The following is a 27789-nucleotide window of genomic DNA, read 5'->3' as shown; positions in this document are numbered from 1 at the left end:
GCGGAGTCGGAAGCGCGAGTGAGCGTCGCTCGGTCCGTCCGTCCTGTTCCTCCGTCGCTTCGGTTTCGGCTTCGGCGTTCTTCTTTCCGCGGCTTCTTCTCGGCGTCCGTCGCTCGCGAGGTGCTCCAGGAGCGGCTCGTCGTGCTCCACGTCGCGGGAAAGCAGTAGCGAACCGTGGCCGTGGGAGCACCGACGGAAAGGCGAAGGGGACTAGGGAGGCATCGGCAACGCAGGCAGGCCTCCTCCGGCTCAGCCTGACTGGAAATGGAGGCGTTCGGCAGCGGCGGCGCCGGCAGTCTGGGTGAGTCTGAGGGTCAAAGGTCGCTCTCGCCCGGGCGAGGGGGTCGGCGTGATTGCGCGTGTGTGTGTGCCCGCGCAGACACCGAGCGGCTTTACACGTGTCACTGCGCGGCGCTTTTTCGTAAGGGGGCTGCACCGCCCCTTCGAGTTGCTGCACGACAACAAAACGAGCGCATCGTAACATCGTACAGCCTTGTGCCACTCACTCCTCGGCCAATCAGGAGCAATTTTACTCGGGCTCCCACTAATGATTGTTTTAAATCGATTAATCTGCCGATCGTTTTTCCGCCTAATCTGTTATTTGGATAAAGAAACTAATTTCTCCAGACAATCAACTGATTATCAAAATAGTTGTCAATTAATTTGATGATTTGACACTTGTGCAACCAAATGATCTCGCTGGTTCGTTTTTAGTTCCCTGATCATAAATAAGTATGTCTTATTTTTAAATTATACAGCCCATCAATTGTAGAACAAGTTTTGGAAGGATTAATCTTGCCCCATCACAGAAACATTTCAACAAGGGGTGTGTAGACTTGCTGTCCACTGTAGGTGAGGGAACGCATATGCGTTTGTGTGCAGACGACAGCATGTCGGGCGTGAGCGTTTCGGACGTGAACGACCGCCTCTGCGCCCTGGAGCTTCGCGTGCAGCAGCAAGAAGACGAAGTCACGGTGATGAAGGCGGCCCTCGCCGATGTTCTTCGCCGTTTGGCCGCTTCAGAAGACTCGGCCGCTTCCGCCAAGAAACAGCACGGAGCCAAAGGTACGTGATTTTTCTCGTCGAGATCGACATTTTCTTTGAAGGATTTTTGTCTGTTGTAGGGGTGCGCAGTATCATCGGTAGGAGGTATACATTTGGACCAAGGTACAGATTTCGACTTCATCGACCAATCATGAGGGGGCCGATCACCGATCAAGTTGAAAAAAAAAACGATAAGCGATCCGATCGCAAGATGGAGCAGTGTGTCTATTTACATTACCGGTTCATTTATTGTTTATACTCGTGTACTGTGGACTGAGTACGTAGCTTCAAAATTATTCTCTCGAATTTAAGACTTAAAAACATCTTTAAAACGTCAATAACCGCTCGGGGGCATACAAGAATTGGCCACTGACATAAGTTTAGGTCAACTCAACATTACAACATGACAAAAATAATGAGTGCTAACTTACTGTAATTAAATTACCTTATTGCAATATAATTACTTTAACAAATACTGTTAAGAACATGCTTACTCTAACTTTCGTAGCTATATGGACGGGTGTCGTGCAGTTTGCATCGGTTTGGCCTTTTCTTTTTTTTTCCCCCTCTCCACGCACGCTCCTCCTCGTGTACATTCTTCAGGTGCCCGATCAAATTTGTTGTGTTGAAGCATTTAGACGACGTACAACAACGTGAGTCGAACAGTCTCCGTTCCGTCGTCAGCGTTGCGATTTTCCTCCAGGGGGAGCCACGGCCAACGCGTGCATCACCAACGGAGGAACGTCTGCACGAAAGAGAGACTCTGCCTCCGTCACCAGGAAGGAAATGCTGTCCTCCGTCGTCAAGAGGTAACACAACACATTAAGAATCCTGTTGCACACGGATTGAAAACGATTGTTGCTCTATTGTTACCCTCCATCATTCACAAATGATTTATTGGTGATTTGATTCATGACAATTTGTTATTGACGTGGTGCTTGTTTGCGCCAACTCTTTTTTGACGATTCCAAGTCTACTCGAAGCAATGAAATGTTCGAAGGGGTCTCTAGAATCCCACGAGAAGCGGCGGCGGCGTTTCCAGTTGACATAGTCAAGCAGCAGCCGTGTGCGTGCGTGTCCGCAGCGGAGCGGCCGATTCCAGAAAGGAGGCGTCGGGTGTCCACCGATGTCCGATGGAAGAGATCCACGAGCGGGAGGAAGCTCCTCGTGACCCCGAGGACCAGAGCCCTGCCCCCGCGCCCCCCCGCCTTCCCCAAAGTCCACAGAGAAGCCAGCCCGGTGACACTAGTAAAAGCCACGCGCCCCCCAAAAGGTGTCACTTTTTGTCTACCCGAATTCCTGCTCCGAGCGGATGGTGTGACCCCACCCTAAAAAGACCCTTTTTGTCCTTCCTGACTAGCCCCCCGCCTTCTCGCTCAGGTGGCCCGCCTTTCCTTTCCCCGTGGCGCCTCCTTTAAGCGCCGTAACCTTGGGCTCTCATTTCAGCCGACTGGCTTTTTTTTTGCCTGCACGTGTTTGTGCTGTTGGGAATCATTCGCTCATCCCTTACTCCTTATAATTACTGGAGAGGGATTTTTATATAGCGGACTGACTCGAAATCCCTTTGTACAGATTGGGGAGTCGGGAATCACTCCCCAATTGCGAGTGGGAGGAAAGGTATTGAACCATTTCGAACAGCTTCAATTTCTGCATAAATTGATCATCAAATGTGCTCTATTCGTCATCTAAATCACGAGAAGCAAATAGTACACAAAAAATAGATATTTTCATACATTATTCAAAATAATGTAAACATTCATATACTGTACTCCCTAATAACTACTTAGGGATTTTTTTTTTAAGATCCTTTGTCTGGTTGTTACATGATGGACTAAGAAGTCCACTAAAACAATGCACAATGCAGCGTCGCCTTGCGATACGGGTGACCTGACTTGCGGCTTTTTCCAGATATTTTTTTTTTGCTTTCACTTGTGAGCGCAAACTTAAGGTACGAGCACTTTATGGTACACTCAGTACACTCGACTGACTTTGGCAAATATTGAACGATTCGTCCACAAAGAGGCTTCAAGCTTTTTCCAACCAGGCAGACCTAAACGTATTTTGAGGGTCTGCTGGGAACGTCCGGCAGGGTCCCCTGTCAGAAGGAGCTTTAACTCCCACCTGCGGCAGAAGGGTTAGGGTTAGCGGGGGACATTGAGTCTGCGTTGACCACGGCCTGCGCCTCCATTGTTGAGGTGGCCGACCGGACCTGTGCGCGTAGGGTGGTCGGTGCTTGTCCTCGAGGTTGCATTGGAGTTCGCCCGACCAGTCTTTGTGTTTTGTGGACTTGAAGAAAGCGTTCGACCGTGTCCCCCGGGGAGTCCTGTGGGTGTGCTTGGGGGGGTAGGAGGTACTGGACCCTCCGATACGGGCTGTTCGGTCCCTGTACGACCAGTGTCAGAGCTTGGTCTGCATTGCCGGCATGGAGGCTGTAACAGATTTTTGGCCTTTTTTTACCAAAATCATTTCACTTGGCGAAGATGATTTGAGATGGGAGTGTTTTGAGTTACGAGTGTGGTGATGGACCCATACATGCAAATCAGTCACCTTTTGAACTCAAAATAGGCCATTTACATGAATCGTATCGCTCCGATGAGTTTTTCCTTGGCGGACGTCGTAGGCTGTTTCATACTGAATGCCGGCAGCTAGATCCATTCCGCACACAGATGTCATTGTGAATATTACTCTGTGGAGGACTAATATGGGAGCACGTTGGCCTGAGGTTGCGCCTGTGCGCTTGGGACGTCACACGAGTTGACAAGACCAGCGAAAACACTTCCGCCGCTTCTGCTGTTGCATTAACACTAGATAAACCCGCCCCGCTGATTGTCGTGCCTACGGGGCGGCCATGTTGGGAAGGTTGTCGTTACCATGAAGGCAACAGCGCGCTACTCATATTTACATTGAGACGAACAAAAACAACTGCTTTCATGTATTGTAGTATTTGTCAGGCACTGTCTGCCCAAAACGTGGATATTTCAGCTCACTTATAACTTGAGAAAACACCTTGCAGTAAATTGCAGATGATTCTTTTTTGTAGTTTTGACTGCGCACACACACACACACACACAGCAACATCAGAATTTGCACGTTCACATTTTATTTTTCCCACCCAACCCATCCATCCATCCATCCATTTTCTACCGCTTATCTGAGGTCGGGTCGCGGGGGCAGTAGCTTTAGCAGGGACGCCCAGACTTCCCTCTCCCCAGCCACTTCATCCAGCTCTTCCGGGGGGATCCCGAGGCGTTTCCAGGCCAGCCGAAGGACGTAGTCTCTCCAGCGTGTCCTGGGTCGTCCCCTGGTCTCCTCCCGGTGGGACGTCCGAATCAGATGCCCCAGCCACCTCATCTGGCTCCTCTCGATGTGAAGGAGCACCGGCTCTACTCTGAGCTCCTCCCGGATGACCGAGCTTCTCGCCCTATCTCTAAGGGAGAGCCCGGACACCCCGCGGAGGAAACTCATTTCGGCCGCTCGTATCCGGGATCTCGTTCTTTGGGTCACGACCCGCAGCTCGTGACCATAGGTGAGGGTAGGAACGTAGATCGACCGGTAAATCGAGAGCTTCGCCTTTCGGCTTAGCTCCTTCTTTACCGCAACGGACCGATACAAAGTCCGCATCACTGCAGACGCCGCACCGATCCGCCTGTCGATCTCCCGTTCCGTTCTTCCCTCAGTCGCGAACAAGACCCCAAGTTACTTGAACTCCTCCACTTGGGGCAGGATCTCATCCCCGACCCGGAGAGGGCACGCCACCCTTTTCCGACTGAGGACCACGGTCTCACATTTGGAGGTGGCGATTCTCATCCCAGCCGCTTCACACTCGGCTGCGAACTGCTCCAGTGAGAGTTGGAGGTCAGGGCTTGATGAAGCCAACAGAACCACATCATCTGCAAAAAGCAGGGATGCAATACTGAGGCCACCAAACCGGACCCCCTCTACGCCTCGGCTGCGCCTTGAAATTCTGTCCACAAAGACTGGTTGGGCGAGGACCCTGCCGAGGGTGTAGAGCTGGTCCGCTGTTCCACGGCCAGGACGAAAACCACACTGCTCGTCCTGAATCTATTGCTACTCTTACGTTGAAGCCAAATTTTTGCTCATCAGGTCAGCCGGTGTCGTATTTGTTGCACTGGTCTTTTGTATTTTCGGGTTGAGGCGCTGCGGGCCGTGGCCCTGGTTGCGGTCCCAGCGGATCCGCGAAGCACACGTGACAAGAGTTGATCCGCTAGAACATCTTGCATTAATTGGGGAACGCGCCTACAATTATCTAAATATATTTTTGCCTTATTGTCTTCTTCAGAATCTTGCTTGTCGCTCTCACGCAGTAAATAAACCAAAAGAATTCGAATAACACGATTTGCACAATGAATCCAAACTTTGCAGTTTGCATCGATCTTATGACGTTTGCTCTGCTTGGATTCGAGATATTTGTGAATTTGTTTTGTGCAACCAAAAACAGAAAGGGAAATGACATTTTCTGTGTCGGCACAATGCGTCATGAGAGACATTTGGGCTGGTCACGACTTAGCACAACTTCTATAGCGGATAGCGAGTGATTCCTAACAGCATCCTTGTCTAGCAAGGTACTAACTACTTCCTGTTGCTTGCCACTGGCTATCTGAAGCCTCCAGCAGTCTGTCTGCCGTTTGTGATGAAGCCCTCCTCTTTTTAATTGACACTGTGTGTGTGTGTGTGTGTGTGTGTGTGTCTGTCAGGGGTCCAAGGCGCTCTGCAGGGGTGGAGCGTTCCCAAAGTAGCACCTGGGACACGTCCGATGACAACAGAAACAAATTGGTGAAAGCGGCGTCGACCTCCAAACTGCTTTCCAAAGTGGTAAAGACCGCGGACAGGTACGTACACTAAGGCTGCCCGATATGGCGTTCAAATCAAAACATTTACAGAAAAATCCCATTCCATTTTGACCGCTTCCCTCAAAGCAGGTTTTGCTTTTATTGTTTTCCTTCTGGATTAGCTTTATTTCCCCTGATAGCAAACGAGTTGTTATTTTTGGATTTTATTATTATAATTGTTTTATTAAATGCATCCAATTCCACAGCAGTAATAGAATTATTTTATTCTTTGCTGTCTAATAATTTGAAAAATACTTGCTTTCTCTTGTAAAATGTCCCTTTTTTCAAAACATATGTCAGCAGGATGCTTAATAAATTCAACAATTTAACATTCTAAGTTAGCAGTTAAACAGCCTGTAGTCTGTTTCTTAGTGGGAATTTTAGTAGCTCGTCTTTGTTTCTTCGTCACTTGTATAGGAACTAGGTGGCAAGACTGACTGCTTATTTCAAGCAGCTCGTCTCTGTTTGCTGTCAAGTTGCTAATGTGAAAAAAAGAAAATTGTCCCGGCAAAGCAATTGCCCAGGCCCAACGCTAGCATCGTGTCAAGGTTTGCCATGAAGGTTGTCTGCTTGGATTGGCCACTTCAACTCGTAGGCCTCCTAGATACCGTCATTTCTCGTGAATAATGAGCATATTTTCGAGTAGTCGATGGAGCCCATTAAATAGAGGTATTCGTTTGTATTTATTTTTTTAAAGAAAATCACATTGTATAGTTGTATACAGGGACATAAGAGTTGTGAAAAAGGTGTACACCTACATTCCAATATTATATGCAATGCCACACATTTCTATATATTACGGTAATGTGTGCCGCCAATCTGAGATTCCTGACCTGCTCGCGGCAGTTTGCCATGTTACCATCGTTAGCGCAGCATATTTGTTGCGACTGCGCTAAATAGCAGAAACGGGTACCCAAAGATAGAAAATGTAGACCAAAAGGGCTAGTGACGCAGCCGCTTTAAAACAAAAAAAGAATGAAGCGCTGCTGCCGAAGACGTGGGAAACCCCAAAGCAGCGCGACACTTCAAAAGTGGCTGAATTGAACGTGCAATTGTGGAGGAAAACGGAGGAGGAAATCTTCCATCAAAAAGTGCTTTGGGACGTGGGAAAGTCGCGCAGTTGCCAGAGATGGAGGAAGAGCTGCTGCAGATTGTAGCCGAACGGACGGCGAGTGGCTGCGCTATCAACTTCGTCTCAAAGCTCTGACAATAATGAGGAATTAAGGTAACCGAGACTTGGAGGCGTCCGTGAACTGCCGCTACTTATTTGGGAGGCACAACCTCTCTGTGAAGCGCAGAACAACAATTGCACGTCTTCCGGTCGATGATGAGGATCAATTGACGAAATACCAGCCGTGCATTATTCGGCAGACGAGGCAGCGAGAATACGAAATTGGCTGCATAGCAAACGCTGATCGAACACCCCTCACCTTTGACCTGCCAAGCACTCCAACAATTGCAGTTGCAGGTAACGGACGTATCGTGCAATCGCCCTTTTAAAAAGCACATGCGGAAGAAATGGAACGAGCGGGTGACCTCTGGGACTCGTACAGTCACTGCAGGCGGCAATGTAACGACATGGATAAAAGACACATGGGATGCGCTTTCGAGGGGATTGAAAAAATGTCTCCTCACAAACGCCGTGGATGGCATGCTGTGGGAGGAGCACGAGTCCGCTGTTCATGATGCAATGCGTGAGGCACCGGAGCAAGTCGTCAACGGTGACTTCTGCAGTGATGAATCAAATGCAGCTGCAGCGGAGATGAGATGTGGAATGTCGTGGATGGACTGCGCTCTGCGCAAATGTTTCATGCAAAAAAGGGTTCTTAAGTTAACAGTGTTAAATTATTGATTGAATCTATAAGACTGTAGTCCGTATTATCAACCGTAAAAATGTTCAAATGTTATACCATCATTGAGTCTGTTCTGAAAATTACCGGGAAGCTTTTTGACATCAAGCGTGGCCCGTGGCCTGTCCCGACACCAGATGGAAATAAAAAAAAAAAAAATATATATATATATATATTACCGGTACATCAGCACATGCACAAAGATTATTATTCATTGTATTATTGTGACACACAATTCTTTGAAAAACTTACCGGAATAAAAATACAGATAATTCGTAATGTTTGGAGCATATGGATAGCAGCAATTCAATGGTGCGTGCGCATTTTACATAGGTAGAAGGGTTTTCGTGATTTATTATTATTATTTTTTTCAACTCAACTTTGGGGGTGCGCGTTATACACGAGAAATGATGGTAGCTCCCTAAACTTTCCACTGAAAATCCCTTCGTATTAATCTGGGAGTCACGAATGAGTGAATGATTGCAAAGGCATTTCCCGACTCCCTAATCAGTAGAATTAGTAACACCTTCAAATTGGATTAAAACAGTAGAACCTCACCATTTCTCAACATATCTCCTGGACCCTTTGGTTTCGTCTGCTACTAGGGGAAGCCCTTCTCTGATTGGCTGACACATTTCAGTTCAAAATATCCACCAGTAAGAAATCCCCGTCCAAACGATGGTGACGTTTCAAATGGCATCACTTGCCCGAAAAAGTCCCGTTCAATAGCGCAAATGGAACGTTATTGGTGAGAGGAGCAGCAGAACAGCTCATGTACGGCAGTCGTCAATTGTTTTTTCCTGAATTGATTTGTTTTGGGCGAGTGGTTAGCAAGTCTGCCTCACAGTTCTGAGGACCCGGGTTCCAATCCGGCCTCACCTGTGTGGAGTTTGTATGTTCTCCCTGTGCCTGCGTGAGTTTTCTCCGGCTTCTACGGTTTCCTCCCACATCCTAAAAACATGCATGCTCGATTAATGGAAGAAGCCCGTCGGTGTGAATGGTTGTTTGTTTCAATGTGCCCTGCGATTGGCTGGCGACCAGTTCAGGGTGTACCCCGCCGCTCGCCTGAAGATAGCTGGGCTAGGCTCCAGCACGCTCGCGACCTTAGTGAGGAGAAGCGGTTTGGAACATGAATGAATGCTTGAAGTGCTCAATCCATCTTTTTAGAAATGTCGGCAAAGATGGCAGCCACTTGTCATGTTGCTACTAACGCACACACTCACACACTGATGGTGTTTGTTCCGCTTGCAGGCACAAAGATCTGGTGGTGAGCCAAGGTAAAAAATTGATTTTGTCTAAAAAGAGCCAATAGAAAGCTGTCGTCATCATCATCATCATCATCATCATCTGCCATTTTCATAGACATTTGTGTTTGAGCCGCTAACTGTCGGAGGTGGAAGCTTGTTGTTGTTGTTGTTGTTGTCGTTGTCGTTGTCGTCATCGTTGTTTGTTGAGTGATGATGTCGTTGTCTCAAAGCATCCAAAATGTCGACCCGGGAGAAAAACAGCCAAGCCGGTAAGTGCTGAGCATTCACTGCGGTGAGCTAGAGGGCTAACAAGCTAACCCTTCGGCATACTAACGGTTTGTGAGATAGGCCAATGGCGTCTCTTCTCTTCTCTTCTCTTCTCTGCTTCCACGGTGGGCCAATGGCGTCTGTTCTCTGCTTCCACATCAGCTTGTCGTCATGCCACGCTTGTTTGTGGCCCTGCCCTCATTCGCCCTAATAATTTGTGCTCGAGTGAGAGGTGCCACGCTCGAGCAGGTGTACCCGTCGCTTCCTCGTCCTCACTTTCTTCGCTTGCACGCCGCTAACCCAAATTCATCCGTTGGTTGCTTAGGGTTAGTTTTTGAAACCATTTCCGGTGTCAACCTCTGCCTGGGGCTCAAGTGTCTTTGTGTGTGTCGGGACGGGCGCAGAAGGAAACCACATCAAGATGTTCATGCGTGGACGCCCCATCACCATGTTTCTGCCCTCGAATGTGGAAAACTACGACAACGTGCGCACAGACCTTCCCTCTGAGAAGCTCAAGCTGGAATGGGTGTATCCTTTCCTCACTCAGTGCTGATAATGCCACGATGAATCGACCTATTTTGATCGGCGATTAGAGCAGGGATGGTAGCGGGCTCCACAATTTCTGCTGCAGATTTTCAACGATACACTTTTGCTGCATGTCATTCAAAATCCCCAAATTAGGCTGACTCGCTCGTCCGTCGGATACAGAGGGCAGGACGGCTCGCTGTCAAAAGCCGCCGTCTCCTCTGCGTGGCCAATCCGCCATCCGTCACGTCGCGACTGCCGCTTGTCCGCCGCACTACTAACATCGGGAAATATGTCCGTCTTTTGGGAGGACACACCTCCTCATGCACTTTAAATGAACTGTCAGCGGTTCTTGGTGTCGTTTGGTCGCGATCCGAGGCAATGTTCCGTCGAATTTTTCCTGTGTCTGGGCAGACACCACTGTGATGTGCCCGCTGTGGATGACCCCTGTTCAAAACCTTGGATCATAGCCAGTTGCATGGCTTATTTAAAGAACCAAATTACAGCAGCAATTTTTTCATTGGTTAACTTTGAATATCATTGATTTGGCCCACTTGAAAGGAAAATGCTTTGGCCTGGGGGAGGGTCATGTTCTGGAAGAAATTGTTCACATTTTGCACGACGACGTGCGCCTGTCGCTTGTGATACAGTGTCAATTCCTGTAAAATATCGAATGACTCCGTTTTTTCTAAGCATTTGGACTACCAATCACGGTTTGCTCTAGGATTTTTTTTGAAACTGCGGGGGAGGGCTTCAGCGTCGTATTTAACAATGTTAAATTATGATTGTAAAAAAAATGTAAATTAAATAAATGCCACGAGAATATGCACAAATCTGACATGTTACCTTCTTGTTCACGTGTGTCCTTCTCCAACGCTTGTCCACTTTGTCCAGGTCGATGACTTCCTCTGCTTCTTGCTTTGACTTGATGCGCGTCAGCGGGTCCAAATGGGCCACCATTTCGAGACCATTTCTGGATGTTGTTTTGATAGGATTCATTCAACGAAATCCTCTTTCGCAATCTGCACCGGAAGCTTGCCTTGTCGCCCAAATATCCACAAGCTGTGAGATCTCCTTGAGCTCCTCACATCGAAGTGCTGCAGCAACCATATGTGAGAATGTGCTGATTGACCCCTGTTGACGTTTTTGCTTCATTATGTACTTGAATTGAGCATATTGCCTGTTAATGGCCTGCTGGAGAACGGCCTCGTACTTCTTTGCCAGTGTGGCAAAAGTGATGTTTGACGATGCTTCAATGCTTCAATGGCAAATGCAGACCACTCCTTTAATTCATCCTCGGGAAAGCGAGCATGCATGTGATCGCAGAGCTCAGTAATAAAAAGAGTCATCTCAGCAGTATTCAGACAATCGGCCGCCGAGGTCCCCGTCGCCCCTTTGACACGGTCGCTCCGCTGTGCATCCTTCTCCCTCAAGTATTGGGAACGCAACTTCTCGATCTTTGCTCTTGCAAAGCAGTCAGGTTGCGTCTCGGTAAAGCGAGGCAGAGTTGTGCCAGCTCACCCAAAACATCTCCCGGAGCAGCGGCAGTAACCTTGGACTTTGAAGCGCTCGGCTTTCCGTAGCAGTGCTTTGCCACCGCATCTCTGTTATCGGTGAATTCTTGAAGCGCAGCGTAGTTCCTCAGAACAGCATTGACAGCTCGGTGCCGTGACAGCCATCGCGCTTCGTTCAGGGGCCTGTGTATCTTCTTCACCAAGAATCTTTGCCCGAGAGAAAGTGGAATCCACAGTTCTCAGAAGGGTTTCCACATCTGGCATCAAAGGTCCATTTTTCCAGGCGTCATCAATGCCCAAGTCCTCTCTATGAGCCACGCGATGTTGTTCAGTTAGGTGTGGCACAAAGCCGCAACGCCGTTGTGTTTTCCGGGCATGACTGCGGCACCGTCGGAGGGCAGCATCGCCGTTCTCTGCATGTCCCGTCCATGTTTGGAGTCAAACTGAGTTATTGCCTGCACAATATGGTGAGCAGTGCAAGCTGTCAGTGGGATGATGCCACCAAACGCACGTTTATGCTTAACATCATTTTCCTCCCTGTGTTTAATCGATAGGACAAGCTTTTTGTGCTCTCATCTACTATCAGGGCATGCCAGGGTGCATCTTTAACACTGCACATAGTCTCATTTCATTGATTGAGTGCACAAATTCAAAGGCGTAGTTTTGACTCGGCCGCCGGCTTTCTGGTATACTTGCATACTTTGCCATGTGATCGTTGACAGCATTGACGCATTGATTTTGATAGCAAGTCAAATATTGTCAGTGAGAAGTTGAACTTGCTCGGGGTCCGATTTTGCTCTGTGCGCCAGCTCGTCCTCTTTCGCGCCCTCCCGCAACAATGTACCGGTCCCCCGTCCCATCTTGAGTCTCGGTACAATTCAACAGCTTTCAAAGGACATTTGTGCTGAATGCGACGCTCGAGGTGGTCCGACCTCCGTTCGGTCCGCAGTTTTCCCTCCGATAACTCACTTGCTACTTTGGCTTCGCTGCATGTTTTGCAGAGTCCACCTTTCTCTCTCGAAAAGGAAAAAAAAATCTCGCCCAGTTTCATCGCTTGTTCTTCTATTTGCACGTTCCCTCTTAAAAGAAGCGCGTTTCTTTTTCACTTTGGCTTGATGAGCGGATGCGTCGCCGCCCGTTGGTTTCGCCATGATGAGGGGTTAGCGCTTGGGTCTCTTAACTCGCTCACCTGCACGGCGCGTACGGGCAGGGCACATGTGCAAGCATTGTCAATGCGTAGCGCAAGTGAACCGTATCGTATCATTGGCCGGGCACCTGTCGCTCACCGAGTTACATTGCAAAATGGTACAGAAAACAATGTTATTGGTCTAATTAATTCGATGATATCAGGCGTAAAAAGGCAGACATTATTTCATACCTTTCTGTTGAATTGTATTTTTTTTGCGCAGCATAGATTTTCTCGTGCGCTGAGTATGTGCTAACAGTGCGCGATTGCGCGCGCAGGTGCGCAGCTCAGAGGGAACATTGATCGGAGGCTTGCTTCAGCATTGCGGCATGCGATGCCGAACTCAGTCCGAGGTGTGGACGGCGTACGTTTTGCTCAGAGGCCACATCGACTTTAAAAAGAGGCTTTCTTGCTTTGTTAGTGGGAGAGAGATACAGAAACTAAATCCATCACTCCGATAATTGAAGGGAACCCGTTTAGTTTTATTTAACTCGTCCCGCGGACGTAGCAATTGAATATGTGCAGGTGTCCACGTATTGTGCCACACGCACGTCTCTTGCCAAATCGCTCGTTTCTTCGTTCAATCGCGCGCATAAAAAACTCAACGGTTCACGACTTTTTGGATATTAAAAAAGGAAGATGCTTAACGGCGCCATAAGGTCAATGCTCACCCAGAAAAGCAACTTTGGCGTCCTCACACGGATTGTCTACAACTGCAGTCGATACTTCTTGATTTGTGCAGCGCCCCAATTAGCGACAGGTTTCAGCTCAAAATATCCACAAATAGGCAGAAATTCCAAGGTGTTCCCCAAGTTGTTCTAACTGCGCTACTTGCCCTGAAAAACTCGACTTAAATTGCGCAAATAGACACATTTGTGAGAGAGCAATGTAGGCAGTGGAATAGTTCATGTACTATAATCATTTGTTTTTTTTTTGTGAATGTATTTGTTGGTTGCAGAGCATTTCCGAGGCGTTTGAAGTGCTCATTCCGTGTTGTTTTTTTTTTTGAAAATTCTACCAAGATGGCAGCCACTTTGCTATTTTTATAGCAATTAGAGCACTACTTTTTTTTTTGCTTCTTGAAGCACACTTTTAAAGCAACAAAAACACCTTTCAACACATGAGGAAGCAACAGCAATGTATAACAAAAAAAAAAAAAACCAAAAAATAGAGTAACGACTAATACCATTTACAAAATAATCTGTGCTATAGCGGGAGCGCGATGCGCTAAGAGCAATATAGCGGGGGATTACTGTCGATGACAAAAAGAGAACTGTTCTATTTAAAAGAAGATTAGAAAATAGTCTCGCGTGTCATGCGAAGCAGGGACATACACGCCGGCGTCCTTGCACTTCTGCTGGCTTTTTGGAAGTTCTTCATGAAAAAGTTCACGACATCCACCGGCAAATATTTCCTACATAATCCAACAGTGCATTTGCTTTGATGACTTCTCAAAAGTAAATTCACTCAACACTTCCTCGTCGTCGTCAGACAAATGTATTGGAAGATAACGAAAGCCACACGACGCTTTGCGCGAGGTGTCGTTCCCGTCGACCGTTTTGACGCCAACGAGGAGACCGCTCTCCCTTGACCGCCGAGCCTTCAGCTACGGTTACCGAGGACGGGATTGCCGAGCGAACGTGTGCCTGCTACCCACCGGAGAGATGGTGTACTTCGTCGCCTCGGTGGTGGTCTTGTTCAGCTACGACGAGCGAACCCAGAGGCACTACCTGGGACACACCGACTGCGTCAAGTGGTGAGACGTCCGCCGCTTTGCTCTCTCGTTGCGCGCTTGCGACCGCGTCATCTCCTAAAACCTTTGTCTGTCTCTCTCTCGCTCCCACCAAAGTCTTGCCGTTCATCCCGACAAGATTCGCATCGCCACGGGCCAGATTGCCGGCGTGGACAAAGATGGAAGGGTGAGCTCAGTCGACACTTGGGGAAGCAAATCAGGTCTTCTCGTAAGAATCTTCCACCAGATTTCCACATCACTGAGGTGTTCCGAAATGTCAAATGTTGAAAATCACGGAAAGGTTTCCATCCTTCCATCCATTGTGCATACCGCTTGTCCTCACACGCGGGTCGCGGGCGAGTCGGCGCCTATCCCGGCCGACTCTGGGCGAGAAGCGGGGCACGCCCTGAACTGGTCGCCAGCCGATTGCGGTGCGCACATAAACAAACAACCGTTCGCACTTACGAGCAATGAACCTACCAAGCACGTCTTTGGTATGTGGGAGGAAACCCAAGCGCCTGGACAAAAGCCACGCAGGCACGTGCCATTTTTGAACATATGCATATTAAATATTCTTTGTATATATTTAGATGTACAACTCGATAGATGAACAAATAAAGGTACATTAATTTGGACAAATACAAAGATGACAACAAAATAGCTCATAGAGTTGAATTTAAGAGCTGATATGTAGGCGTTTTTTTGGGGACAGTAACCAAAAATGACTGGGAATGCAATTAAGCTTTACCATGTTGAATAGGACATTAAGTATGACGGAATCCGCTGCATTGTTGTCACGTTCATTGTACGCTTCAGGTCATATACCAATTCAAATGAAGAAATGACTGAAACAAGGTGGTCAAAAACAAATGTTCATGACTGTATGCGCTTGTTGTCACGCTATCTCGCTCCAGCACGCAACCTCCGTCGCTGTGTCCCAACTTTTACCCGATTTCAAATGAGGAAAATGTCACCAAAAGTATGACTGCTGAAATAATCTCTCAGTTTCCTCCCTAATGGGTTTCCTGGGTGAGTGCGTGCGTGTCACGATTTCTTCCGCTGTACGAATGGCAACAGGTGGCGACACAGAATCCTTATGCGCCTTCGGCCATCTACTTGCGCCTGTCGTCGTACGTCACCGCCATAAAATAGATGCACAAAGGTAGTACGTCATTTGTCGTAAAGAAACCGTTTTCGTAACAAAGACTTGAAATGGGATCATTTCCCACGCCGTGTCTGCAAATCTCTCACGGAACACTCTGGAATGACCGCTTGAGCTTTTTGTTGTCGTCGTCAATCCATAAACGAAGCATTTTGCCACGTAGGCCGTGCCGCCGCACGTTCGCGTTTGGGACAGCGTCAGTCTGTCCACGCTGCAGATCATCGGTTTGGGGACGTTTGAGCGAGGCGTCGGCTCCTTGGCCTTCTCCAGAGCTGTGAGTGCCCGTTGCATCATGGGAGGCTGGGTCCTCATCTCCGCACACACGCACTCCATTGTCGCTTCAGGACTCGGGTCAGCATCTGAGCGTGATCGACGACTGCAACGACCACATGTTGACCGTTTGGGATTGGCAGAAGAAGTGCAAGATGGCCGAGATCAAGGTGCGTGCGTGCGTGCGTGCACCCGCCCGTCGAGGGCGCACTGCTGCTCTTGCTCTCGGCATCGCCCGTCACGTTTCTCTTGCGCGTCGCCGCTTTTCAGACCACCACTGAAGTGGTCCTGGTCGTGGATTTCCACCCCGCTGACCCGAACACCATCATCACCTGTGGAAAGTCACACATCTTCTTCTGGGCCTGGACCGGCACTTCGTTGGCTCGCAAACAGGGCATCTTCGGGGTGGGTGCATAATCTTTATACAGTGTTGCGAGGATGGCTCTGGAAAGTTAGTCCAGTTGGTTAGGGTTACAATTGATTACATTTTGATGTCTTCATTTTGAATAAATGCATCAACGGGACCCTCGGATGTTTTCCTCTCAAAAGTGGATCAAAAGCATCATTATTTTGGAATTAGCCGTATTCGATACACAAATAAGAAACTGAGAACAAAACATGATGAAATGTAAATAATAGTTGTTGCACAGCATGTGGAAAACATGATACCGTGTCCAAAATGATAAAGATGAAACTGTTGAAAACGAATTGTTCTTTTGTGTGTTCAACAGAGTAACTATGAGTTAAACCTCTAAGCTCTCCTACAAACCAAGGCGGCACTTCGAGGTCATATTTGGTAACACTATATTGGCAAAGGTATTTGCTCAAATGAGTTGAAGTGATAGCCCGTTCTAAATCCACGTGATGTGGGTTCTTTTGGAGCTCCAACGGCTTCAAGTAGTGTGGGAAGGTTTTCAGCAAGGTTTAGGAGTGAATAGTTTAGAGACGGCCCCTTCCTGTTCCAACATGACTGTGCATCAGTGCACAAAGCGAGGTTCATAAAGACACGGATGAGAGCGTATGATGTGGCTTGCACAATCCTGACCACTTTTGGAATGAATTGGAGCAGAGACTGAGAACTAGGCCTTCTCATCCAACATCGCTGTGTAACCTCACAAATGCGCTTCTCTGTAAGAATGGTGAAAAATGCCCACAGACTCACTCCTAAACCTTGTGGAAAACCTTCCCAGAATAGTTCCAGCTGCTCTAACTGCAGAGGGTGGACCGAGGTCCTATTGAACCCGACGGATTAAGAGTGGCGTGTCACTGAAATACATTTCAGAGTCAAGGCAAATGAGCGAATACATTTGGCAATTGAGTGCATGTCCTGTTTAACACCTGCCAAACGGCACGTGACCAGAGAGAGCCAATCACAAGTGTCGGCTTTAGGAGGAAGCGATATGAAAAGAAATCCGAGCTTTTGCGGATATTTTCTTACTAAAATTGTAATCATGGAAATAACCAAGGGCTACTATGTTTTTACATTATGTAATCTTGTTATATGTAATTATTTTCTTCGCAACACTGTATATATAGATATCTATTTATATCCATTGGCGTGAAAAAATATCTGCTCCCTTCTCAAATGTTTTTCTATTTTTGCACAGTTTCCCCACTTTAAGATCATTAAACAAATGTAAATATCAGACAAATATAACCCAAGTGAACTTAAATTGCTGTTTTAAGTGGTGATTTCATTTCTTCTTCTTCTCCTTTGAGCGCGCCATCCTTTTCCATGTCAGCCTATCTCCAAATTGACCCCAAGTATTTCAAGTCCTCCGCCCTCGCTATCTCTTCCCCCTGTAGCCCACCGCCCCTCTCCTTCATGCACATACATTCTGTCTTACTTGGGCTCATCTTCATGGTGCATGCCTCCACCTTTCTAACGGCTGCTCCCTGCTTTCACTGCAGATCGCAATGTCATCTGCAAACATCACGGTCCACGGGGATTCCAGTCTAACCTCATCTGTCAGGCTATCCATCACCACTGCAAACAGGAAGGGGCTCGGGGCTGATCCCTGATGCAGTCCCACGTCCACCTTCAATTCGTCTGTCGCACCTCACCGCTGTTCCGCTGCCCTCGTACATGTCCTGTGTTCTTCTAACATACTTCTCTGCCACTCCAGACTTCCGCATTGAGGTACCACAGTTCCTCTCTGGGCTTTCTCTAGATCCACAAAGACACAATGTAGCTCCTTCTGACCTTCGCTGTACTCACTCAAGGCCAATAATGCATCTGTGGTCCTCTTTCTAGGCATGAAACCAGACTGTCGCTCGCACTATACTCACTTCTGTCCTGAGTCTCGCCGCCACGAACTTCATTGTGTGGCTCATCCACTTTCTTCCTCTATAGTTCTCACAGCTCTGCACATCACCCTTGTTCTTAAAAATGGGCACCAGCACACTTTTCCTCCATTCCGCGGGCATCTTCTCACCCGCTAGAATTCTCTTCAAAAACTGCACAGCCCCCCCTCTCCTAGATGCTTCCATACCTCCACAGGAACGTCATCAGGACCAACTGCCTTTCCATTTTTCATCCTCTTTAATGGCTTTCCAACTTCCCCCTTACGAATCATTGCCACTTCCTGGTCCACCACACTTGGGTCCTCTACTCTCCCTTCGCTCTCATTTTCCTCATTCATCAACTCCTCAAAGTATTCTTTCCTTCTAGCTAGCACACTGCTGGCACCGGTCAACATATTTCAAGTGGTGATTTCATTTATTAAGGACAAAAAAACCGATTCAATGTGACCTGTCTGAAAAAGTAATGGCCCCCTAAACCTAAGAACTGGTTGGGCCATCCTCAGCAGCAACAACGGAAATCAAGTGTTTTCCAGAACCGGCATTGAGTCTTTCACATCTCAGTGGAGATATTTTGTCCCACTCTTCCTTGCACAATTGTTTGAATTCAGCAAAAATGTTGAGTGTTTTCAAGCATGAACGTTCACTTGGGGTAATCTTTGTAGGCCGACCACTCGGAGAGTCACTGCCGTTCCATGTTTTGTCCAGGCGAGGGATAATGGCTCTCCCTATGGTTCGCTGGAATCCTAAAGCTTTACAAATGGCTTTTGTAAACCTTTCCAGACTGATAGATGTCAATGACTTTATTCTTCAACTGTTCTGGAATTAGTTTGGATCGAGGCATCTTTTGTTGGGACAGATTCTGTTTGTGATTTCTTGATTGAGCAGGTCTTGAGGTAATGATCAGTGAAAAATTAACCAAACGTTGTGATTAGCCAGATTTAATTCGTGATCTTTTTTTACGCAGGGCCAGCTAACTGAATCGTTTTTTTCCTTCATAAATGAAATCACAATTTAAAGCAAAGCAAAGCAATTTCTATAGCGCATCTCATACACAAGGTAACTCAATGTGCTTTACATGATGAAAAGCATTTAAAAACGAAGACAAAAACAGCTTATAAAGATTTAAGAGAGAGAGAGAGAGAGAGAGAATTAAAACAGCATAGAGTGCAAGAAATATCATTTCAAAGTGGAAATGCTCTTTTGAACCCGGACTTAAAACCTTCCCACTTGGGGCTGACGTCCCTTCTGTGGGCAACCTCCTCGTCTTCCATTTGTGTGCAGCATAATAGCCAAATGTTTGCTTTGGACTCTGTGCTCCACTATTTGACCCGAGTCCGTCCATCTCCGAGCCCTACTGGCTTTACATCCCATTAGCATTTCTTTCGGGTATTCAGCACCTAAACCGTAAAAACGCCATTCATGTTCACTCGGGTTATATTTGTCTAATATTTCTATTTGTTTGCTGATCTTAAACGTTGAAGTGGGGAAACGATGCAAAAATCCAAGTATTTGAGAAGGGGGCCGATACTTTTTCACAGCACTGTAGATGTGTGTGCGTGTACGTGACGTGTCGCTTTCCAGAAATATGAGAAGCCAAAGTTCATCCAGTGTCTGGCCTTCCTGAGCAACGGCGACATTCTGACCGGAGACTCTGGAGGCGTCCTACTTGTGTGGACCAGGACCCCCACAGAGACTTCTGGGAAAGGACCGCGAGGTGCGTACGTCGTATCGACCAGGGAATATTGGTCTGGAATGGACTGAAGAGAAAAATCAAATCCGGTTTTTCATTTTCATTTCTTCCCCTTGACATGTGGGAAAAACCCCCCGATATTATTCAAAAGCAAGTTCACGAGGCCACGCCCCTGCGACCTGACCTCAGATAAGCGGAAGAGAATGGAAGGATGGATGGATGCATCTTTCTGAGTCACTTACAGTAGGAGTAGAAGAAGTAGTGCTGGGGAAAGGGACGTCCGGGCTTCTCTGCTTCCGACCTCGGATAAGCACAGGCACGTGCGTGGATAGCCGGGTTAGGGTAAATTGCGCAGCAGGCCACAGTGTTGTATACTTACCTCTTTGAATGAGGACACGCGAAACAATGTACACCTGCTGCATTTCCCGTTTCACTCTTCAGAATGAAACGGCCGGAGGCGGGCACGCCGCAGCCGTGTGATTGTGCGAGCTGCGTTCAGGGACGCTGCATAAATGGGTTCTCTGGTTCTTTTCGAATACAGAACACAATTACTCGGATTACTAGGAACATCATCCGTTTCATCGGAATGATTTAGTTCAAACACTGTACGATCACACTGAAAATATGTAACTTCTGAGTAGATGAGAGAAACTATTACCGTCAGCCAGAGCTGCGAGCAACGCGGTTATCAATGTCCTTTCACCGTCGGTCCTGTCAGACTGTGTTGCGTGTTTTTGTTTGCAGGACCAAAGTCCCGTTTTGTTTTTGATTCGGCATTTTCAAAAACGCAGTTTTTGAGATTGTAGAGTGAAAGCTGCAGCTGGCTAAGAGTGTGGACCGAACGGCCGGGAACAAGGGGGAAAAGGAAGTGCCACTATGTTGAGGGGGGGGGGGGGGAAAAAAGAGCTAGGAACGAGTTTGTTCAAAAAATGGAATTATGACCTATTAACTTGAACTAGTTCATTTTGGGAACGGTGAAGTGAACTTTGAAGTAGTTCGTGTGTTTCCCAACACCGATCCTGTGTTATTTCACGACACAATATAAATCGCAGGCGTGAAAAAAAATAGTCACTCCGTCCCGTCCCCCCCCTCTTCAATATCGTGCAGCCCTACTGGTTCGTCAAGCTGAGTGTCTGGGCGCGAGGGGTGGCCTACAGCAGCTCTTTGCCAGTGTTTTCATTTTGTATTTGTGTCCTGTTCAGTAAACGGCGACAGTGGCTCTCCTTGCCCACATGCCCTAGCATCGCACTACCCTTTCGGTTGGGTTTTTGTCCCAGGCGCTTTATTGTCGGGTCTCTGTTGCCTCCCGCTGGATGCTTTTCAAACAACACCGTGTGCTTTGGCGCAGCCTTTCAGATCGTTCGCCAAGTGAAAGGTCACGAGGGCAGCGTGTTCTGTCTGTGCGAGATGAGGAGCGGCACCCTGCTGAGCGGAGGCGGAAAAGACCGCAAGATTGTCCTGTGGGACCACCGCATCCGAGCCGAGCGCGACATCGAGGTCTCGCCGTCGCGCTCGCGGCACGCACGTTCGCACCTTTCCTATTTGAGACCATTGACGGCCGTTTGTGCGTCCGAAGGTTCCGGATCAATACGGGACCATCAGGGCGGTGTCTGAAGGGAAGGGAGACGAGTTTCTGGTGGGAACGTCGCGGAACTTTATTCTCCGAGGAACCTTCCATGACGGCTTTACGGTGGAAGTTCAGGTAAGGAAGGCCGGCGCTCGTCACGCTTTCCTTTGCTTCGTTTAACTCATTGACGTTTCTATCGGTCAACTGAAATCCAAGCGTTTATTGCCACCGCCGAATATATTTGTCTGGTACATTTTAATGACGAACAGATTCCCGTAGATGGCGTCGCTTTTAACTAGAAAACTGGGTGGTGAATCTCAGCTCGTCGCTTGCGAGGGAGGGAAATGGCAACACGTTGGAAGTCGGAGAACGTATACGGATGCTATCAACGGAATATGTGTCGAGGTAAATGTGACAAAGGTGACAAAATTCATGGCGTGAATGGCCAACGCCATTTAAAAAAAGCCACTGACGTTCAACTGGAGTGAGTCTGCGTCGCTCACGTCGTGGCTCTTTGTTGTATATCTGTAAAGAAAGAAAGCAAATATCCATCCATTTTCTGTACCGCGGGTCGCGGGCGTGCCGGGGCCTATCCCGGCCGGTCGCCAGCCGATCGCAGGGCACATAGAAACAAACAACCATTCGCACCTACGGGCGATTTAGAGTCTTCAATCGACCTAGCACGCATGTTTTGGGGACGTGGCGGGAAAGCGGAGTACCCGGAGAAAAGCCACGCAGGCTCAGGGAGAACACAGGCGAGGCCCGGATTTGAACCCCGGTCCTCAGAACTGGGAGGCGGATGTGCTAACCAGTTGAGGTATCACAAAAGCAACAAAAAATATTGACATTTCATTGACGACGATGACATTTGTTTCACACGAAGGCTCGTTGTGTCCGCTTTTGGGTCCGAAACCCACCCGTGTTCGACTACAGATTTTCCAGTTTTTTCTTATTCTTATTCAAATTGTTTATCATCTTTCGTGTTCTTTGTCTTAGTGGAGGGGAGACTACGAGCAAAGTATGAATTTCATTGCTCGGTGCTACCGTTGTGTTTTTACTGTGCAAATGACAAATTCTAGAATTGATTACTAAAGAAGAGAAAAGGGTAGAAACAAAGTTTCTGCTTTAATGAAAGAAGGGACTTGACGCGTTCTTTTGGTAGGTTTGGTTGGTATATTCTCGCAGAAGACAATATCGTGTGGGTCTGGAAAGATCTCTAAAATGGCCGCCGCCCGTGAGTTCATCGGGGACTCGCTATGCGGGCGGCGTGATGTGTTTAGGGACCAGGGGGCTCATGTACGAAGATTTCCTACTGAAACATGGCGTACGCTCAAATCCAGGAAACGTCGTACGCACAAAAATATACAGACGCATGAATCCGAGCACATTTCCTTCGTACATCCCAATCGACGTGGAATTGAGCGCCGACCCCATTCAGATATGCAAATCAGATTTGAATGAACCCGGCACCGGAGATCCCGATCTCTGCATGATCAGAAAAAAAGGGAAATGAGCAAGGTCGCCAGTCAGTCGCAGGGCACATCTAGACACGGACAAGCGTTAATAAACGGGTGAATTCCGAGTCCTCGCTTCTTTTACATTGTTGAAATCAAATGCGTGAATTGTCGACCGGTGTTAATCGTTGACGTGTCTCTGATGTGCAGATTTATCAGATTTAACAGTTTCCCAGCGTCAGCTCGAAGTGTCGCCAAAGCACCAAACGTGCGTACGCCAGCCATGAAGTTGGCGTGAGGCAGCGCACATTGCCACGCTCCTTTCACGCTTGATACGTCGGAACTTTGCCGTGAAAAAGAGCGTACGCCGCGTTTTTGTTTCTTTCGCACGTTTTGTACGTGAGGCCCCAGGTGTGCGTCGGGACGCGTTTGATGATGCATGCGGGGCTCCGGCGCGCGTGGCGATGCGTTCGGGGAGCCCGCGCATCAGCGTCGTGATACGTGTTCCACGGTGCTTTCAGGGTCACACGGACGAGCTGTGGGGCTTGGCGTCGCACCCGTCCAAAGATTTGTTCCTGACGTGCGCTCAGGACCGTCTGGTGTGTCTGTGGAATTCCAGCGATCACAAGCTGCAGTGGAGTCGCAGCGTGGAGGTGAGCCACGGTGTCACGTCGCTACCTCCTTGTTGTCCCGTCGAGACCATTGACAGCTGCGACCCTCCCGCAGGAACACGGCCACTGCGCGGACTTCCATCCCAGCGGAGGAGTGGTCGCCCTCGGAACGCATTCGGGAAAGTCAGTGTCGCGTCACGGGTGAGCGGGGCTGGCCGGCGCGGTAGGCGGGGCTAACGTGTGCGTGCGTGCGTGTCAGGTGGTTCGTGCTGGACGCCGAGACTGCCGACCTGGTCGCCATCCACACGGACGGCAACGAGCAGCTGTCCGTCATGCGCTTCTCCGTAGGTGGGTGGAGTCTGTTGCGAAGACGGTCCGATGGCGGCGTCACGATCACTTCCTGTGTGCAGACGGCGCCCTGCTGGCGGTGGGATCTCACGACAACTTCATTTACGTGTACGGCGTCGCCGACCGAGGACGGAAGTACAGCCGATACGGCAAGTGCTCGGTAAGTCGCGACTTTTAGTGGACGTTTTAGGAACTTTCCAGGTCCGCCGCTTAAAAAGGAGTGAATGATCGTCCGGCGTTCCATCCTCCCTCATCGCCAGTGTTGGGCAGGAACTATCCATTCATCCATTTTCTGTACCGCTTTCTCCTCACTCGGGTCGCAGGCATGCTGGAACCTGTCCCAGCTACCCTTGGGCGAGAGGCGGGGTACGCCCCGAACCGGTCGCCACGCAATCGCAGGGCACATAGAAACAAACACCCATCTGCGCACACATTCACACCTAAGGGCAATTTAGAGTCGGCAATCGACCTAGCATGAACAACTCATTTGAATAGACGCATTGCTCCATCTCGTGATCGGTTTTTCGTTTTTTTTTAAACTCGCCGATCGGCGATCGGCCCCAAAAATCCGGATCGTGTAAAGCCTAATAATTTCTTAGCCATTACGGTTACGACTGTCGCACGGAAATGTTGTCGGTCGGCAGCTCTGACTCTTCGTATATATTTCTGTATGTATATATTTATCCATGTCTAACTGTATACGTACATTCACATGTATTGACTTGAGAAAATGCAGGCTGCTTTTCGAATGCGCTGTCAAGGTGTCGGATCGGGACTCGATATCGTCGGCTCCCTCAAATCAAAGACTCGGACTCGGTCGGGTGCGGAAAAATAATCCCTGCTGCCGTACGGGATAATAATGTTGGTAATCATTTTCATTAATTCCAGAGTTAAATTCAAGAATGCTGTAACACAAAACATGCCGAGAAAAAATACCCAATAATAGCCAAGGATAAACAAATACGGCCCAAGTTGTTAAAATAGATAGCAGTTAAGAGGCATTTGTAGTTGATCATATTCATGAAATTAGCATTCGTAGCGTGCGCGTGTACTCGATCGATACGAAGACTTTCTCTTCCGCAGCGTTTCCGCTTGAGCGGTCAAAGCATGAACTTGTTCGCGTGACAACCGCCGACACACACGTAGCGCTTAAGAGCAGCGTAAAAGTCAAGACGGGTCCTTTTCTCGCTTCGTTAGGACAGAAGTCGACTCGTTAGCAAATTCCCAAAAGAGTTACTTCAAATGATTGTTATTTTCAATGAGTGTCGTATCTGCGCATCTTGGGGGGGAAAAGAGGTGTTCGACAGTTCTTTTCCAAAAGCGGATACTTGACTATTGTCTGAGGAGCTTCCAAATTGGACATGGCGCATCTTCAAGTCCGAACATTTTGCTCATGGCAGTTGGAAGCACAAATTTGGGCGCACGCACGCACGCACACTTCGTGAATGGGGCACGTTGACTTTTGAACAATGTCATCTTTATCATGAGGGACTTTTTTTATGGAACTTAATTGGGTTTGTCATATTGTAAAATAGATACAAACCTGCTGCCTTTCCTTCATTTCCCCCGTCAATAAAGTGCTCCTCCATCTTTCAGGGTCATTCCAGTTACATCACACACTTGGATTGGTCACCCGACAACAACTTCATCATGTCCAACTCTGGAGACTACGAGATTCTCTACTGTCAGTGCGCACGTGTGCCATTATAACGCCAGGCGCCATGTCCGAACATTTATGTGCATTTCTTCTTGGTGATTCTTTAGGGGACGTTTCGAACGGTTGCAAATATATCCGAAATCGCTCCGAGTGTAAAGACATCGACTGGGCCACGTACACCTGTGTGCTCGGGTACCACGTCTTTGGTCAGTACAGTGTGCCAGCGTGTGTGTGTGTGTGGGTTTGTGGGTGGGGAGTGAGTGAGTATGAGAGACAGAGCGTATGAGTGTGTGTGTGCGGGTCTGCGTGCGCGAGAATGCGAGAGAAGGCGAAAGTGTGAGAGTGAGACTCATATCCTCGGCCTTGTCGGGAAGGTTTTGTTTTAGTGCTTGTCCTGAAGGTTGTCGCGTTGTGTTGTGTTGTGTTGTGCGCGTCAGGCGTGTGGCCGGAGGGCTCGGACGGGACGGACATCAACGCCGTCATTCGCTCCCACAACAGAAAGGTTCTGGCGTTGGCCGACGACTTCTGCAAAGTTCACCTCTTCTCGTACCCGTGCGCCACACCCAAGGTGAGCGAGGCGCTCGCCGCCGCCCGTTGTCACGCCCTGCGTGTGACTATTGTGTGTGTGTCGGACGGCAGGCTCCCAGCCATAAATACAGCGCGCACAGCAGTCACGTGACCAACGTCAGCTTCCTGTTCGACGACAGTCACCTGATCTCCACGGGCGGCAAGGATACCAGCATCCTACAGTGGCGACTGATCGACAAGAGCGGCCCGGCGACGGGGGCGGCGGGATCGTCGCCTTCGACCCCGCCGCCGGCCTCAGAGTTAGCGCCGCCTCCCCCGGGGTCCGCTCCGCCTCTCTCCGACAGTCCCGAGTACAGCTCGGACCCCGCCGCCGACGCGGACGTGCCCGGCGACGATAGGGCGGCGACGCCCCTCGCGCCCCCCTCGTAGCCGCCCGCCGACGAGCGGCGGGACGCGGTCGGCCGCTGTCGGCGTTCGTCTTTGTTTCGAAAACGCGCCGCTCGGCCTCCTCGCGCTCCTGAGCTTAGGGGCGCGACTCCCGCCGCCGCAGGCCGTCCGGTGTGCGGTTTGCGTGTGCTTCTCGCACACAGGTGGGTTTTCCCTCCCACGTTCCAAAAACGTGATTGAAGACTCCAAATCAGGGGTCACGACCTTTTGGAAAGATGCAGCTGCTTATTGAGGCGTCTGACACGCACCAAATTTGCTGAAATGATTTGGGGTCTCCTTGTCATGCTGAGCTTTCAACTAGCCTAGTTTTTGTTGTTTTTTTTATATATTGCCCTTTCCAAATGTACACATAGGAATACCAACAGTCCGTTTCATCTCACTGGTAGGTGGCACTCATTTAAAAAAAAAAAAAAAAAAAAAAAAAATTATTATTATTATTATTTTTTTTTTTAGCAAACCCGAGTTGGCGACCACTCCCCTCAATCGGCCACAGGTGTGAATGTGAGCGGGGATTCTTTTCCTCTCTGACATTATATGTGCAACCGATCCATTGTTTGTCTACACGTGCGCGTGTTGTTTTCGTCGACGGTGACAAGATCATTTTGTTGGCGCCGGGACGTTGACGGTCAAAACGAGGGTCTTCAATGACTAAATCACGAGACTTTCTTTCTTCTTCTTACGAGGCAAAAACGGTGGCGGCTGCTCCGTGAGACATTCAAAATGCAGCAAATCCTCGAGTTCTCAAGCAGGAAAACTTGCGAGCAGAGGCCGTCCACCAGGGGGCGATGTCGGCCAGTTTCCTTCCTGTTTGAGGCTGCGTGTCCGCATTAATCAGTTAATAAATGTGGAATTTGAAGTCTGTTTCAGTCAAACTATTATACATCTCAATCTGTAGTCATGTGCGTATTCAAATATGGAGATTGAAAGTTTCAAGATTGATTGATTGATTGATTAAAACAGACTTTTATTAATTGATTAATGCAGACACGAACATTTGGGCTGTTGTTCAGAAAGGCAGGGGTGGCTGCTAGTCATTTTGCTTTTGTTTGCGTTAAGGTCGTTCTATTATCCTGACGTGGGAGTATTTTGTCAAAATTCTGAAATTAATTATAAATTATTATTAAATAATGTACATTTTATTAATTATGAACAAACTGTGATGAAAACTAGACCAAAATCTTTTTTGAATTTTCGTTGACTAAAACTGGACTAAACGATCACTTATTGAAATGACTCAAATGTGACTTAAGACTATAACTAGGACTAAAATTAAGACGGCCGCCAATAATAACACTGATGTGCCCTACTGTTGACTGGCGACCATTCTTGTTTGCCTATGTGCTCTTTGATTGTCTGGCGACCAATCCGGGGCGCTCAAAGTCAGCCGGCATCAGTCACGACTCGGCCCACGTCAGTCCACGTGATGTGCGTGCGTGAGTTTGTCCTTGTGATTTGCGTGCGTGACTCAGGCCACGTGATATGTGTGTGCGTGTGTGTGTATGTGCGTGCATTAGTCAGCCCACGTGACTCAGGCCA

At 48.4% G+C, this 27789-nt stretch overlaps 1 protein-coding gene across 5 annotated transcripts; it reads left to right on the top strand.

Annotated features, from left to right (window-relative positions):
* On the top strand, window positions 1–27771 carry LOC133485644 (echinoderm microtubule-associated protein-like 4). Of its 5 annotated transcripts, XM_061789681.1 has the most exons (24): window positions 1–301; window positions 883–1065; window positions 1748–1853; window positions 2129–2317; window positions 5760–5894; window positions 8996–9021; window positions 9222–9260; window positions 9663–9786; window positions 14090–14239; window positions 14333–14402; window positions 15541–15651; window positions 15722–15817; window positions 15918–16052; window positions 19533–19665; window positions 20990–21138; window positions 21218–21343; window positions 23184–23315; window positions 23389–23456; window positions 23533–23621; window positions 23684–23781; window positions 25218–25305; window positions 25386–25484; window positions 25716–25846; window positions 25918–27771. In XM_061789681.1, the coding sequence occupies exons 1-24, from the start codon at window positions 265–267 to the stop codon at window positions 26233–26235; spliced, it is 2832 nt and encodes a 943-aa protein (XP_061645665.1). In that variant the 5' UTR covers window positions 1–264; the 3' UTR covers window positions 26236–27771. The 5 variants fall into 5 exon arrangements, with proteins under 5 accessions (XP_061645665.1, XP_061645668.1, XP_061645666.1 ...); XM_061789684.1 differs by lacking the exon at window positions 2129–2317; XM_061789682.1 differs by lacking the exon at window positions 9222–9260.
* The last annotated feature ends 18 nt before the right edge of the window (window positions 27772–27789 follow it).

This window comes from Phyllopteryx taeniolatus, chromosome 11, assembly GCF_024500385.1.
Source record: "Phyllopteryx taeniolatus isolate TA_2022b chromosome 11, UOR_Ptae_1.2, whole genome shotgun sequence".
In the NCBI taxonomy this organism is placed as follows: domain Eukaryota; kingdom Metazoa; phylum Chordata; class Actinopteri; order Syngnathiformes; family Syngnathidae; genus Phyllopteryx; species Phyllopteryx taeniolatus.
The sequence above is the reverse complement of the archived record's forward strand: the minus strand, read 5'-3'. Positions and strand labels throughout refer to the sequence as shown.